The sequence below is a fragment of the Pongo abelii genome, chromosome 19, assembly GCF_028885655.2.
Source record: "Pongo abelii isolate AG06213 chromosome 19, NHGRI_mPonAbe1-v2.0_pri, whole genome shotgun sequence".
NCBI lineage: Eukaryota > Metazoa > Chordata > Mammalia > Primates > Hominidae > Pongo > Pongo abelii.
The window spans coordinates 88,626,932-88,642,586 of NC_072004.2; the positions used below are offsets into that span (position 1 = coordinate 88,626,932).

General features: G+C 43.8%; 1 protein-coding gene across 1 annotated transcript; it reads left to right on the plus strand.

Moving 5' to 3' along the window:
- Positions 1 to 125: 125 nt before the first annotated feature.
- On the plus strand, positions 126 to 15,650 carry MTNAP1 (mitochondrial nucleoid associated protein 1; the record flags this gene model as incomplete). Its single annotated transcript, NM_001133300.1, is given in 6 exon segments — positions 126 to 151; positions 621 to 726; positions 2,881 to 4,400; positions 9,572 to 9,679; positions 10,227 to 10,334; positions 14,546 to 15,650. Coding segments are annotated over 4 exon segments (1,830 nt in total). The 3' UTR covers positions 14,647 to 15,650.
- Positions 15,651 to 15,655: the final 5 nt, after the last annotated feature.

The following is a 15,655-nucleotide window of genomic DNA, read 5'->3' on the forward strand; positions in this document are numbered from 1 at the left end:
AAATAGGCGGACCTATCCGGCAGTGGTGCAGACGGCCTGACGCAGTTCCTTGGCCGGGAGTTGGGCAGGCGCCTGGGAGGCTTCCCTGGGGGGCTTGTCGCCGGGGCCGCCTGGGCTTTCGGGTCTTCCGAGGTGAGGACGGTGCTCTGTGGTGAGCTTCCAAGGGCGGGTTTGTTTTCCGCGGCCCACGTTCTAAGTCTGGGGGAGACTCTCCTGAGCGGAGAGGGGAGGGAATCGGGTGCCGGGGCCGGCGGAGGGTCTTCCTGGAACCGCAGGAGGAAATCCTCGGTGGGGCTGCGGGAACGCGTGTCCCTGACCCAGGAGCTGCCGGGCCGACCCTATCCACTCCGCTGGCAGAATCAGAACAGCTTTCAGGGAAAGGAAGGATGCGGGGAGGTGGGCAGGCTGGTAACGCGGCGGGAGGAGGGAAAGGCGGCTGGAGAGCGCCGGAGGTGAGGGTGAGGATTAGTGGAACTATTGAGGTCCTCCTTGAGCCCGGAGGCTGGGGAGGTCTTAACTCTCTGCTTTCCGGAACCTGTATTTCTATTTGGTTCAGTATCGTGCCGCATTTACTCACTGTGCATGCTGCCCAGTCACCTGTCTGATCGTGTCTTACACAGGCTGACATTCACGTTTCATTCTGCCACACACGGGAACGGTGATCGGGGAAGCATGGGGATCCGGGAGAAGCACCCGCAAAACTAGCATCCTCCTGGAGGAGCTCGAGTAAGAAAACAGACACCCACGTATAGACGTTATCGTGGGAATGTACCGAGATCTTTAGGATTGAGTGTGAGGTGGAGTGGAGGCAGAAACGTCTAGCAGGTGTCAAGCCCTTTCTAACGTTATTAGCCGAAGGTCCATGGACTGGCTTCATTTGTGTGTATTATTGTAAACAAACAGTCTGTGGGTTTCATCCTGTTAGTGTGTACCTCCAAACAAAGTAAGAATGATGGCTCACGCCTGTAATCCCAGCAGGCCGGGCGCAGTGGCTCACGCCTATAATCCCAGCACTTTGGGAGGCCGAGGCGGGTGGATCACCTGAGGTCAGGAGTTCAAGACCAGCCTGGCCAACATGGTGAAACCCCGTCTCTACTAAAAATACTAAAATTAGCTGGGCGTGGTGGTGCACGCCCTTAATCCCAGTAATCCCAGCCACTGGGGAGGCTGAGGCAGGAGAACCGTTTGAACCTGGGAGGCTGAGGTTGCTGTGAGCCGAGATGGCGCCACTGCACTCCAGCCTAAGTGACAGAGCAAGACTCCATCTCAAAAAAAAAAGACCAAACAACAACAAAGTAAGAATGATTACTGTAATCTGTTGGCAGAAAACAGTTTTGTTTTGAATGACTTCGTACAGGATAAGGTGGGTTGGTTGCTTTATTGAATGGATTGGTGAAGATTGTGTCTATTTTATAAGTGGTTTTAGTCACCCTTTTTAATCTCTTTGGTAGTCAGAAGATATTATCAGTTGTAGTACTGAATAATATTTAAACGTTTATATCTAAAGAATTCAGTGAACAAATATTGTATGCCAGGCTCAGTGCTAGGTTTTTACATACAGCTGTGTGCAGGATAGATATGTTTCCCGCCCTCTGGAACTTTATAGAAAGAATAAGAGATGTAGAAAGGAAATAACTTTCAACTAAACATTGGAATTAAACATTTTCTTTTCTGGACTCTAAAGAATAACAGGTACAAATATACATGGTATAAATGTTTTTTTTAAATTTTTTACATGGTATATGTTTAACAAAAGATGTCAAACTAATTTGCCAGTAATCTGTTGTACTAGAAACTATAAGTAGGCCAGGCGTGGTGTCTCACGCCTGTAATCCCAGCACACTGGGAGGCCGAGGCGGGCGGATCACGAAGTCAGGAGATCGAGACCATCCTGGCCAACATGGTGAAACCCCGTCTCTACTAAAAATACAAAAATTAGCCTGGCGTGGTGGCGCATGCCTGTAGTCCCAGCTACTTGGGAGGCTGAGGCAGGACAATCGCTTGAACCTGGGAAATGGAGATTGCAGTGAGCCGACGCTGCACTCCGGCCTGGTGACAGAGTGAGACTCTGTCTCAAAAAAAAAAAAAAAAAAAAAGTATAAGTGAAAAACAGGACTGTGTCCTCGGCCATGTATATATTTGTGCGTTATACATACATTTTATGTATATCCGTGTGTGTGTGTGTATATATATATATATATATGCATATTACTGACTAAATGTTAGTAGAGCTTCATTTCTCATTCTCAGATTGTGGTAATTTTAATATTTTCTTCTTACACCCTAGTGGATATTCCATTTATCACTTTGGAAACCTCTGCTGTAATCAGTGACCTTTGGCTGGGCGTGGGCGTGGTAGCTCGCGCCTGTAATCCCAGCACTTTAGGAGGCTGAGGTGGGTGGATTGCCAGAGCTCAGGAGTTCGAGACCAGTCTGGGCAACACGGACACAGTGAAACCCTGTCTTTACTAAAATACAAAAAATTAGTCAGGCATGGTGGCATGCCCCTGTAGTCCCAACTACTTGGGAGGCTGAGACAAGAGAATTGCTTGAACCTGGGAGGCAGAGTTTGCAGTGAGCAGATATTGTGCCACTGCACTCCAGCCTGGGTGACAGAGTGAGACTCTGTTTCCAAAATAAATAAATAACCTTTGGTTCCTGGCCTAAGTTTTTTATTCTTTACCATTCTGTCCTTGAATAACGTGTTTAAGGGTTTTTAAACAATTTTTTATACTCATGTAATGACTAGTTGACTTGCTGTAACCTTAAGTAGCAAACATCTAGCTTGTTCCAGATGAATTTAAAAGATACAACACAGAAGTAAAATATTGATATTTACAAACTATGTGCTTCTCATAATCTCACATTTACCTTTTTCAGGAATAGGATGAGTGATAATCCACCCAGAATGGAAGTGTGTCCTTATTGTAAGAAGCCATTTAAACGATTAAAATCCCACTTGCCATACTGTAAGATGGTAGGACCAACCATACCTACTGATCAAAAAGTTTATCAGTCCAAGCCAGCTACACTCCCACGTGCTAAAAAGATGAAAGGGCCAATCAAAGATTTAATTAAAGCTAAAGGGAAAGAGTTAGAGACAGAGAATGAAGAAAGAAATTCTAAGTTGATGATGGACAAACCAGAACAGACAGTGAAGACCTTTCCACTACCAGCTGTTGGTTTGGAAAGAGCAACTACGACAAAGGCAGATAAAGACATCAAGAATCCAATCCAACCATCCTTCAAAATGTTAAAAAATACTAAACCAAAGACTACTTTCCAAGAAGAAACCAAGGCTCAGTTTTACACATCAGAGAAAACGTCTCCTAAAAGAGAACTTGCCGAAGATTTGCCTAAATCAGGAGAAAGTCGATGTAATCCTTCAGAAGCTGGAGCATCTTTACTGGTTGGCTCAATAGAACCTTCTTTGTCAAATCAAGATAGAAAATATTCCTCAACTCCACCTAATGATGTACAAACTACCTCTGGTGATCTGAAATTGGACAAAATCGATCCCCAAAGACAGGAACTTCTAGTAAAATTACTAGACGTGCCTACTGGTGATTGTCATATTTCTCCAAAGAATGTCAGTGATGGGGTTAAAAGGGTAAGAACATTATTAAGCAATGAGAGAGATTCCAAAGGCAGGGATCACCTCTCAGGAGTCCCTACTGATGTTGCAGTTACTGAGACTCCAGAAAAGAACACAGAATCACTCATTTTAAGCCTTAAAATGAGCTCATTAGGTAAAATCCAAGTCATGGAGAAACAAGAGAAAGGACTTACCCTTGGAGTAGAGACATGTGGGAGCAAAGGAAATGCAGAGAAAAGTATGTCCGCAACAGGAGAGCAGGAACGGACTGTCATGAGCCATGGCTGTGAGAACTTCAACACCAGGGATTCAGTCACAGAAAAGGAGTCTCAAGGGGAAAGACCACATTTAAGTTTGCTCATTCCGAGGGAGACAACTTATGAGTTTCATTCTGTATCACAGTCAAGTAGTCAAAGTCTTGCCTCTCTAGCTACAATATTTCTTCAAGAAAAGAAAGCAGAAGCCCGGAATCATAATCGTGTCCCTGATGTAAAGGCATTAATGGAGAGTCCCGAGGGACAGTTGTCTCTGGAGCCCAAATCTGATAGTCAGTTCCAAGCATCACACACTGGGTGCCAGAGCCCTGTATGTTCAGCCCAGCGTCACACTCCTCAGAGCCCCTTCACCAATCATGCTGCAGCTGCTGGCAGGAAGACTCTTCGCAGCTGCGTGGGGCTGGAGTGGTTTCCAGAGCTCTATCCTGGTTACCTTGGACTAGGGGTGTTGCCAGGGAAGCCTCAGTGTTGGAATGCAATGGCCCGGAAGCCACAACTTAACAGTCCCCAGGGGGAAAGACTCTTGCAAGGTAAACAAGCTTATTTTCAATTGCCATCTGTCCCACCCAAAATGCTCTGCCTTTTGAATTTATAAGGGTCAAAATACTAACATTTTCAGTCATTTAGTTTGTTTTCACCTAGGCATGCCAGTAGACTGCATATAAAGTTGTCCTGAAAGAAGCTGGGTGCAGTGGCTCACACCTGTAATCTAAGCACTTTGGGAGGCTGAGGCCAAGGCAGGTGGATCACTTGAATTCAGGAGTTAAGACCAGCTTGGGCAACATGGTGAAACCCCATCTCTACTAAGAATACAAAAAATTAGCTGGGTGTGGTGGCGCACCTGTAGTCCCAGCTGTTTGAGAGGCTAAAGTGGGAGGATCACCTGAGCCCGGAAAATCAGGGCTGCAGTGAGCCGGGTGGGTATGTGCCGCTTCACTGCAGCCTGGGCGACGGGAGTGAGACCCTGTCTCAAAAAAAAAAATTGTCCTGAAAATATTACTTCTTGCTTCAGGGGTCAGTAGTGGTGGTTTATCCCTCTCTTTTTCTCTCCCCCAAGAGTTGAAGGTTACACTAGGGCAGGCTGGCGATACTGAAAGCAGTTGAGTTTCTGCATTGAGAAGAGGCATGTCCGGTAGAAACTGGATGGGTAAACAGACTGGAGAAAAATATAAAGACTTAAAATTCAACTAGATAGAATAAGCACTGTGTTCAGAATCCAGTCAGGACCAGGTTGTACAAGAAATAGGTTCTAGGTTTCAGGCAAATGCAACATCTAGGAATTTAGAGTAGCAAAGTAGGATGCAGGTGGTAGGACACAGGTAAAACTAGCCAGGTAAGAAGGGCAGGCAAGGCAGATAAGTGGAAGTGGAGGCTCAGGAAAGGAACAGTGACGATCAAGGACCAGAAACGGAGGATGTGGCCAAAAACAAAAGAAAAAATGTAGGCCACAGAGACTAGGACCCAAGAATAAAACCAGTGATTGAGCCTGGAAACAGGAGAGATGAGGCGAGAAGGACTTGGGGCGAAAGACTGAACGTTGAAATTCAACCTTGATTATGAATCAAACTCTTCAGAAGCTTCCTAGAGGCTCCTTGCTGATGGCTGGAATCGGTTAACAGGAGCGAAGACCAAGGCCCAAGGAGCCAGGAAGTTCCTGACAGGCATTTGAAATATCTTTGCTTTTCTCTGCTGAATCTCATCTTTAGTTATGAGACCACCTCTCTAGTTAAAATACATAAAGTTTCTTAAGCTTTTCTAAGGGCAGGGTGATTGTAAAGTAGCATACCTGTCTTGTGTAGTGGCCATTGGTGCTTTCATACTTATTTTGACAGGAGACCTGTAACAATTCAGAATAGGTTTGCAAGAGAAAAACTGGTATTATGTCTTCCTAAAGGGAAATCGTTTTCTTCTCTGGTAGATTTTGCAAATGATCTCATATTCACTAAACCTCTATCTGCCTGGTCTCAAAATGGATGTGTACTAAGAGCAGAACATTGCTAGCCCAAAGCTACATTTTCTTTAACTACTTTCTATAAACAGGCCTAATGTCTAGACTTTTTTGTACAAAGTTGTAGTCACAAAGTCAAGCCCCTTCTCCATAATAAACACATTTAGTTATATTAACATTGGTGTTGCTTTGTGGTTTTCAGAGTGCCTCTATCTGTATTTTTTTTATTTTGGGCACAAGAGGTGGGCAGAGTGAATTTATCCCTATTTTGTAGGTGACGAAACAGGCACAGAGAGAATAAGTGACTTGTCCAAGTTTGTGTTGCCAATAAATAGTAGAGCTGCAAGAAGAACCTAGTTTCCTGAGGCCTAGTTTAATCCTTTCCACTAAACCATGTTGTAGAAAATACACCATAACTAAAACCATGTTTGTTATAGTGCCATACTTGTGTGTGTGTGTGTGTGTGTGTGTTTGTTTTTTGAGACAGAGTTTTGCTCATTGCCCAGGCTGGAGTGCAGTAGTGTGATCTCGGCTCACCTCTTGCCTCCTGGGTTCAAGCGATTCTCCTGCCTCAGCCTCCCAAGTAGCTGGGACTACAGGTATGCGCCACCACGCCCAGCTAATTTTGTATTTTTAGTAGAAATGGGGTTTCTCCGTGTTGGTCAGGCTGGTCTCGAACTCGTGACCTCAGGTGATCTGCTCACCTCAGCCTCCCAAAGTGCTGGGATTACAGGCGTGAACCACCGTGTCCAGCCTTCTGTGTGTTTTTCAATTGCAGATGCACACACTCCCCCCATGATAAATCTCTCTAGCAAGTTGAAGGACTTGTGTATTTTCTGTACTATATTTTATAGTGCTTAGGAGTGTCCTTGATACACACTTTTCATTTTAGAGGAAAAAGTGAGAGACCTGACGTTTATCTGTGATGACTATGACTATCGTTATGCTAGATACATTATGTCATTTAATCCTCATAACAGCTCTGAGTGACACCACTGTCCCACCCTCTTATTCCTCTTGAGGAATCTGAGCTTCAGACATCTTTTTTTTTTGAGACGGAGTCTTGCTCTGTCTCCCAGGCTGGAGTGCAATGGCACGATCACAGCTCACTGCAACCTCCACGTCCCAGGTTCAAGCGATTCTCCTGCCTCAGCCTCCAGAGTAGCTGGGATTACAGGTGCCTGCCACCATGCCCAGCTAATTTTTTTTTTTCAGTAGAGACGTGGTTTTGCCATGTTGGCCAGGCTGCTCTCGAACTCCTGACCTCAGGTGGTCCACCCGCCTTGGCCTCCCAAAGTGCTGGGATTACAGGTGTGAGCCACCACACCTGGCCTGAGCTTCAGACATTAAGTGACTTGCCCATGTTCATGCAGTAAGTGACAGAATCAGGATTCAAACCCAGGTTCGTCTGACTCTACTAACTATTCCAAACAGTGAACCTCAAGTTGAGTTTAAAGACCACAGATAGAAGAGTCAGGTGAACCTGGAGGTATTAACTACTAACTCTCCCAAACAGTAAGCCTCAAGTAGAGTTTAAAGACCACAGATAGAAGTCAATACCTTGTTTGATATGTTATTGATACATTTCACTGTTAGCTCCCAAGAATACAATAATAAGATACAGTAACTTAAAACATTAAATTACCAAGGTTATGAGATAGGATATAGGAGGGAAAATAGAATTTTTTCTTCAGTAACAAGTTCCTTCCAAATAGTGGTAAGAAACTATTTTAATCCCTTTTATTGCCCATAGTCTGAAACTAATAAATGTTGTACTTAGTTTGGTACTTCTGTATCAGACGGTAAATATGGTGTAATCATCATAGGGCATCTACTTCTATTATAAATTGAAACACTATTGAAGTTGGATCCAGGATCAAAGTTCAGACTTTGATGTTACCACCAAATGAACAGAAGATGCCAGAGGAGAGAGACCCTAGGATCAGGTCAAGCCCTGATCCCTCCATTGGCCAAGAACTTCAAAGCCACATCAATCTATAGGGATTAAAAGGTGGTGCCATTGGCTCCTTAAAAAGCTTTGTCATTTCAGTGGGCAATGGCTAGCTCCAATGACTGCAAATTAGAGTTTTATTGGAATCTTTGCACAAGAGAATGGGCTATACCTTTTCTCGCTCAGGCAAGACCTTTAATAGGTCTTTTGCCCTTCTCAGGAAGCCAACTCATTCCTTTGGTACTTAAAAGGCAGGGCCAGTGAGCTAACAGTTACTGAATTAACTGTAGGTCAGGCCAGTAGGCTCACCTGACTGGAGAAAGCAGGGCAAGGTCAGGGAGTCACGTGGTCCTGACACTGCTGACAACATGGTCGCAATTTTCAGGACGTTGTCTCTTTGCACCGTTTTCCTCAAATTTTTTCCAAGATGAATGGGTTTTTTTTTTAAGAGACTAACCTTGACCTTGCAAGAGAATTATCTTCTGTGCAATTTCTTGGAAGCCAGCATGATTCATTGTTCTTTAATGATCATTTGGATATTTTTACATCCACAGCAACTTTTACCACACTTGCTAAACCTGTTGTCAGTGTTTAATTTATCTTGATGAACCAAACCAAGACTAGAGAACCATCAGTAGTAGAGATTACCTGTCATAAAACACAGAGAAAACCAGGTACAGGAGAAATGTGATTAAGGAGCATACACCCTCTTTTTTTTTTTCTTTTTTCTTTGAGGCGGAGTCTCACTGTGTTGCCCAGGCTGTAGTGCAGTGGCATGATCTCGGCTCACTGCAAGCTCCGCCTCCTGGGTTCACGCCATTCTCCTGCCTCAGCCTCCCGAGTAGCGGGGACTACAGTCGCCCGCCACCACGCCCGGCTAATTTTTTATATTTTTTAGTAGAGACGGGGTTTTACAGTGTTAGCCAGGATGGTCTCAATCTCCTGACTTCGTGATCCACCTGCCTCAGCCTCCCAAAGTGCTGGGATTACAGGCGTGAGCCACCGCGCTCAGCCTGCATAAGCCCTCTTTTCTGGTTCTGCTTAAGTTATTCATGTACTGAACATAAATAGGAAATGTTTGCTGGCCAATAATAGCGATAGGGTAATAGGACAGGCATGTTGACTGTGAACAAGTCACAGTCATAAAAGGAGAAAGTCATGCTTTTGGCTGACATGTTTAGCAGATGATAGAAGATGTAAAAGAGGCCAGGCGCAGTGGTTCATGCCTATAATCCCAGCAGTTTGGGAGGCTGGGGCAGGCAGAACACATGAGATCAGGAGTTCAAGACCAGCCTGGCCAACGTGGCAAAACCCCGTCTCTACTAAAAATAACAAAAATTAGCCTGGCGTGATGGCATGTGCCTGTAATCCCAGCTACTCGGGAGGCTGAGGCAGGAGAATCACTTGAACCCAGGAGGTGGAGGTTGCAGTGAGCCGAGATCATGCCACTGCACTCCAGCCTGGGCGAGAGAGCGAAACTCTGTCAAAAACAAAAAGATGATGTAAGAGACTCACTTAATGAAGCACATGCACATCAACCACCTGGCCAGGGTACTCAGCAGACCAAAAAACAAGTAGACGCCCTGATTTTCAGGGGTCCCTTGGCCTTTTGAAATACATTTTTTCAACCTGTAATTGATTTGACTTTCAACACTTAGCTGTAGTCCAATGCAGAAACCTTTAATGCACCTGTTTAGAATATGCTCTTCCTGAGGCTTAGCCCTGGATCCTTCGGCACTGGATGTTGGGGAAGGGGGTACGTTTCAGTAAACAATGACAGTGACTTCTGTTTGGAACCATAGTTTCTTTGTTGGAACGAAGCTCAACTCATATAAGGAGTTTGGAACCCCCTACCGGACTTACAACCTCCAACTTCTCTCTAATGAGGCTCTTGGGAGCTGTACAAAAAGGTGAGGCTGGAGTTTGACTGTTGCGTTCTGTTGCAGGTTCTGGGCATTTGGAAAAGTTTCTCTTTAGGCTGTTAAGCAAGGCTAAAGAGGAGAGGAAAAAATATTAAAATGTGTGTTGTCTTCCTAGTTTTCCATTTGTCTGTTTTCATTTTGGAGTTTGACATAATTGAAAGCACCAAAGCTAATAACAGCTACCATTTATTCAACAGCTTGTATTTTTTAACACCTACCCCCAACTTTCCCTTGCCCACGTTGATTGTGCCTCCTCCCAAAGCCAGAAAGACTCTAAACCTCAAGTTAACAAGTTGTATTAGCCTCCTCCCACTAAAGATTTTAACCAAGCACCCAAAACAAGAGTAACTAATTTGAATGTAGTCAAGTTAAGGTTCTTTGATGTTAGTTAGCCTTTATGTGTTTAAAATATGTGCGTGTAAATCTCTGATTTACAGTTCCATCACTCAGGCTAACTGGGAAAACTTGAATGACTCGCGGATACCGGCCCTAGTTTCAGTCGCTGTAACAACAAGCCGTGTTTCCTTTTGAACAGGCTGGATCAGATGCAACACCACCATAAGGAAGAGTGGATTCGGTGGCATCACGATGCTCTTCACAGGATACTTCGTCCTGTGTTGTAGCTGGAGTTTCAGACGTCTGAGTAAGCCTTTCTATATTTCTAGCTTAAATAACAGGTCCCATTCCATTATGTGGACCTCCAAGGGATTCTCTGAATTGCTTTTTTTTTTTTTTTTTTAATAGCTTTACAGTATCTGGCATGCCCTGGTGAATGAGCTATTGCCTGGGGTTTCTGGGTTTTATTTTTTTGAGATGCAGTTTTGCTCTTGTTGCCCAGCTGGAGTGCAGTGGCACCATCTCAGCTCACTGCAACCTCTGCCTCCTGGGTTCAAGTGATTCTCCTGCCTCAGCCTCTCGAGTAGCTGGGATTACAGGCATGCACCACCATGCCCGGCTAATTTTGTATTTTTAGTAGAGACGGGGTTTCTCCATGTGGGTCAGGCTGGTCTCGAACTCCCGACCTCAGGTGATCCGCCCACCTTGGCCTCCCAAAGTGCTAAGATTACAGGCATGAGCCACTGCACCTGGCAGGCTCTGGGGTTTTATTAGAGACTTGGTTGTAATGGCCTGTATAAGATTTGACTAGAATTTACATAATTGCCGTCGTCCTCCATTTCATGTTGTCTTTTTTTTTTTTTTTTTTCACCCAGGCTAGAGTGCAGTGGCATGATCTCAGCTCACTGTAACCTCTGCCTCCCGGGTTCAAGTGATTCTTCTGCCTCAGCCTCCTGAGTAGGTGGGACTACAGGTGTGTGTCACCATGCCTGGCTAACTTTTTGTATTTTTAGTAGCGACAGGGTTTTCACCATATTGGCCAGGCTGGTCTCGAACTCCTGACCTCACGATCCTCCCACCTCGGCCTCCCAAAGTGCTGGGATTACAGGCATGAGCCACTGCACTCAGCCTTTCTAGCTTTTTTTCCTTCCCTGCTAAAAGGTCAGGTACCTAAGAACTGTTACCCTGCTCCAATGGAAGGTGCTTTTCCTTGGTGCCTAAGAGCACCTTTTTGGCATTGAAACCAAACACCCTTACACCACGAAAGAGAGGAGGAGGAATAGAATACAGCTGTCACTTACCAATGTGTCTAAGTCTTATTGCTATCTCAGTTAATCTACTTTGAACACTTAAAAAACAAAGCGCCATTCTCCAGGTTTCAGCTTGCGCTAAGTCTTAACCAGAAGGAAAATACCTTAATTTCATTTATCTTCATTCAAGATGTGTTTGTTCATTTCTTAAAGTATTGTATTATAAAAAAAAAATCCTTATAGTTAAAAAGACGAGTGGGTATCAAAAATATCAGTATTTTTATATAATTAAATTTTTGTGCTGGTTTTTGTACAATCAAAAACCAGTATTTTGGGGCCGGGCGCGGTGGCTCACACCTATAATCCCAGCACTTTGGGAGGCCGAGGCTGGCAGATCACCTGAGGTCATGAGTTCAAGACCAGCCTGCCCAACGTGGTGAAAACCTGTCTCTACTAAAAATACAAAGATTAGCTGGGCATGGTGGCAGGCGCCTGTAGTCCCAGCTACTCGGGAGGCTGAGGCAGGAGAATTGCTAGAACCCAGGAGGCAGAGGTTGCAGTGAGCTGAGATCATGCCACTGCACTCCAGCCTGGGCAACAAGCGAAACTTCATCTCAAAAAAAAAAAAAAAAAAAAACCACCCGTATTTTTGTACAATTAAAACAAAAAGCCCACTTTCAGATGAAAACTTCGGGTGTAAAAGTACAAGATAACGATGAATTCTGAAGGCCAGCATAATTCACACACTGGACTTCTTAAGAAAAAAAAAATCACAATTTGATGCTAATTGGGATTTGTTTGATGAAATCAGTGCCTAGTGAGTAGCAGGTAGGTCCGACAGCAGGAACAGGACAGCAGCACTCATGCATGCTGGCTGGGATGGCCTTGCCGCCATCTCTTGTATCAGACACCTGGTCATGGGTGAGGAAAAGGAGTGCCTTTCTGATTGTCCTGCATAAATGGAGAGGCCCAAAACCAAGAGTCATTTCTCCCACAGAGAAAAGGGCTTTTCTTAAAGTTTTACCAGTCTGAAAGCGATTGTTTGATACCTGACATTAGTGAACAGAGACTGAAGAAAGTGAAACAAACTTCTCATTGTGCTTAATACTCTATTTCTAAACTTATAAAACAAAAAGAGAATGATCTGTAGAGGCAAAAGATAGTAACAGTCATTGGAAGTGGCCTCTCGGATCCTTACATTTGTCTCTGTTTATCCAAAGAGCTGCAGCGCTGGCGTAAGTAGTGTTGACCTGGACATCACTTAAAGCTCTGGAACAGCAAAGGGCGTACGGTGGAGACGACTGCAATACATACTTAACAGTTTAAAAATGTGTAATATTTGAGACAGGGAGAGGGGAGTGAAAAAAAATAAAGAATAAAATTATTGGAATCTAAAATAATGATACAGGAAGTAAATGTATTATTAATATAGACAGATCTGGTTCTGTCTGGATGTTCTTGACTTGCTGTCAGGAGCAACTGAGAATTAGAGAAAAACTAGTTTTGTTTAATCATAAAGTTATTCAAGGAGATGTGAAGATGACAAAGTTCATCATTAAAATTAAGAAGTTATTTCTCAGTAAAAAGCTAGTATCTCATTACCATTCATCTGTATGAAATACCAGACTACTACCTATCTGAATTGACAGAAAATAAGCCCACATCAGGCCCTTCCCCTTCGTTTCTTTGGGGCCCTTGACCAGATCTTGATAGGTGTGAGAAACACAAGAGCTAAGGATGGGCATTCGAGTTGCAGGTAAGCCTCCGAAAAAAACCTTACAAATATTTTTAAGCTGATTTTTAAAATAGCACACTAACTATAATGTTAAATCACATTATATACATCTTAATTGAGTATAATAGTGAACCAGTGGCTAATGTATCATCTCTTCCTGGAAACTTTTCAGAATCCCACCCCTATCTATCCCTTTCTCAAGAGTTTCTGTGCATTACTGAGAAATTCCTCTCAATTTGTTAGGGTTGTTTTTGGCTGGTGGGTTTTCTGTGTCTCTTCATCTCATCAAACTGTTCAGTGTCTGATTTTTTTACTTCTGCTTTGGCCCACAGAGAGTAACTTGGATACTTACAGGTAGAAAAAGCTTTGAGGAAATTTAGGCAGCGTTGATGGATAAGTGTTTCCCCAACCTCCTTTCTAACGTAGAGGGTTAGTTATATATCACACGCACACACCCCTCTGTCTCAGCTTTGCTTGTGGTGTCCTCATGCCAAAATACATGAGGTCAGTTCCTCTTATGTCCCAGCTCTTATAAAACTACAGGAATGCCGGGTGCGGTGGCTCACGCCTGTAATCCCAGCACTTTGGGAGGCCAAGGTGGGCGGATCATGAGGTCAGGAGTTCAGGATCGGCCTGTGCAATGTGGTGAAATCCATCTCTACAAAAAAAAAATGTAAAAAGTAGCTGAGCTCAGTGGTACACGCCTGTAGTCCCAGCTACTTAGGAGGCTGAGGCAGGAGAATCACTTGAACCCAGGAGGCAGAGGCTGCAGTGAGCTGAGATTGTGCCATTGCATTCCAGCCTGGGTGATGGAAGTGAAACCTTGTCTCAAAAATCCCAAAAAACCTACAGGAAAGCCACGGCCAGCATGTGCTGACTTGTACGTCGTTTCTCTCTCTTCTCAAAGCTGGAATGCTGGAGCTACTTTTTACCTACCTTTTCTATTCCCAATCCCCTGCTCCTTTCCATCCCTAGTGGGAGTAATTTAATTCTGCAACAAATTCTCATAGTTAAGGTATTCGGCAATATATCCCTGTATCCTAGAATTCTCTGTAAGGAAAAAAGTTATGGTTGAGGGAAAGAGTTCTACATTCAGTTATTTTAGTTTAATATTACTAAGAACTTCACTGGAACCCAGAACAATCTTCCCTGCTGAAAGAGCTTTGTGCCCATTCTCTGTGAACGCTCTTTAGGACAGATGCTTAACGATTCTCTCCACACCTCCCCCTGTGTCCTTACTCAAGACCAGAAACTCTCGAGGTAAGAAGGTAGATGAGAATGACCTTCAATAATATCCTCTTTCCCAGTCCCCCAGTTCCCTTGAGCAGGGGCAGCAGACCCCACCATGACCACAGACCAAAGCCAGCCCACTGCCTTGTTTTTGTATGTAGTCAAAATGTACAAAAACAAACTCCGCTCATTTGGTTAGGTGGCATCCATGGCTGTTTCACACGACAACAGCAAAGTCGAGTAGTTGCGACAGAAACCATATGCCCCGAAAAGCTGAAAATATTTACTATCTGGCCTTTACAGAAAAATTGTGCCGACCCCTGCCCTGGAAGAGCACAGTACCTCCAAGTGTTGGCGTGGCGAAGACGACTGGGGATTGCCGCTCTAAAACATGTTTGGATTAGGAAGCACATTTAAGTAGGAGAAGCCTTCGTGACTTCTCTCTAGTGCCTTCGTGCCCTGTGTTGCCCACTGAATTGCCCTGTAACACCTAAGTGTAGTGGTAGCATTAAGGGATAGCTTTTCAGCCCTCAAGGTTATCAGGAACATTTGTATCACTGCTATAAATAAAGTATTATCACTTGTCATAATCAGGATGCTGAAACATAATGAAAAAGTTTAACTTAGTCACAGTAAATATTTTATATCCCTGAAAATAAGTTATTTAATGAGAATAGAACTATTTAATGATCCATGAGTCCTAAAAGGATATCTGCCTTGTATTGCCAAGTTTAAGGCAAAGGTGAGATCCTGTATTAATAAGAAGACGGCTTTTTTGTTTGACGTTGGTAAGTACCAAGAATTCTAACTCACATATAGTAGGAAACAACAAAAAGTCTCCACTGACTTCTTTGAATTAGATACGAGAATCCACAATAAAGTAGTGTGGATAACTTTCAAGAAGCCATTGGAAACATCTCCACATTCTGGAATTACTTGTAAATGTCTATAGAGTAATGGAAGGAAAGGCTTCCTTGTCTGCTCATTGCTGCCTTCTGGGTTGGGAAAATAATTGAAGATGTTTTATCAAGTCCTTCAAGAATCTCTTCTTAATGTTCAGAATAGTTTAAGAGCATTGTTGAGGTAAACTGATAGCTGATTGATTATTTTCTGAGATTTAGATCTAAACAAACTCAGCATGACCAGGAAGCACACTTCACAGCTCCAGGGTGCAATACTGATGTAAAGTTGCCTCATGAGGATACATTTTTCGCTCATGTATGCAAAATTCCTATCAGTTCATTTGCACAGCCAGTTCCAATCACGTATGTGATCACCAGATTAAAAGCTTCATCCGGAAAGACAAGACTCCTCAGAACGAATAGTAGACAAGTAAGACTGCTACCCACAGAAGCCAGTACGCTTCAGGTGTGAGGTGGGGTAACTACTCATCTCTTCACAGAGCCAAGGAAA